The 787-nt window shown below is 49.8% G+C and overlaps 1 protein-coding gene across 1 annotated transcript in view; it reads right to left on the bottom strand.

Moving 5' to 3' along the window:
- LOC119585617 (potassium channel subfamily K member 10-like) overlaps positions 1-787 on the bottom strand; it is a 16,240-nt gene that overhangs the window by 13,353 nt on the left and 2,100 nt on the right. Inside the window, exon 2 of the mRNA XM_037934285.1 lies at positions 6-119. Within this exon, the coding sequence (XP_037790213.1) occupies positions 6-119 (114 nt within the window). The remainder of the gene's footprint in view (positions 1-5; positions 120-787) is intronic.

Raw genomic sequence — 787 nt, 5'->3', positions numbered from 1 at the left:
CTAACCTTCCGAGAGAAGGGTTTCAATCGTAGAACTGGAGAGAACTGTGCAATTATCGGAAAGCCAACTCTGCAACCAGTACATCTCGTGCGAAGCGTTGGTGGACATTAACGCGAATTCTGAGGGAAGGCAAGAGTAAAAAATACAGTATTAGTACAGTGTGAATTATTGTAATATTTTATGATTGTGAAGAGGTTCATTTGCTCGAAATATGCGAGTTATTCGTGTTTTATGGAAAGCGAAAGGAGCTAGAACACTTCGAGTGTAGGTTGTTGAAAAGCAATGGCGTATCTCTAGAGGACGGAGGAGGGGAGGGGGAGGGAAGAAAGAGGAAGGAGGGGAAGGGAGGGGGGAAAAGGGGGGGATTGAGGAGGGGGAGCAGGGAGAGGGAGGAAAGGGGAGGTGGGGAAGGTGGGAAAGCAAGGGGAAGGAGGAAACGGGGTGGAGGGAGGATTGAGGAGGGGGGGAAGGGTGAGGAGGAGAGGAGGGGAGGAGGGTGAGGAGGGAAGAAGGGTGAGGAGGGTGAGGAGGGGAGGAGGGGAGGAGGGGAGGAGGGTGAGGAGGGGAGGAGGGTGAGGAGGGGTGAGCACAAATGAGTAAGGCGACGAGAAGCGAATTACCATAGAAAAAGCGCCGGCAAAAAAGTCAGAAATGTTAGTTCACTGTCTACATCTAACGACATCCTTTCAGAACAAATACCCTTTTGTTGACAAGGCCATATGACCCATGCTATTAAAGACACAAAGAGACACACAATAGGAACTTAGTAGGTATAGTATTCTAAGCC

The sequence above is a fragment of the Penaeus monodon genome, chromosome 20 (assembly GCF_015228065.2).
Source record: "Penaeus monodon isolate SGIC_2016 chromosome 20, NSTDA_Pmon_1, whole genome shotgun sequence".
Taxonomy (NCBI): domain Eukaryota; kingdom Metazoa; phylum Arthropoda; class Malacostraca; order Decapoda; family Penaeidae; genus Penaeus; species Penaeus monodon.
The sequence above is the reverse complement of the archived record's forward strand: the minus strand, read 5'-3'. Positions and strand labels throughout refer to the sequence as shown.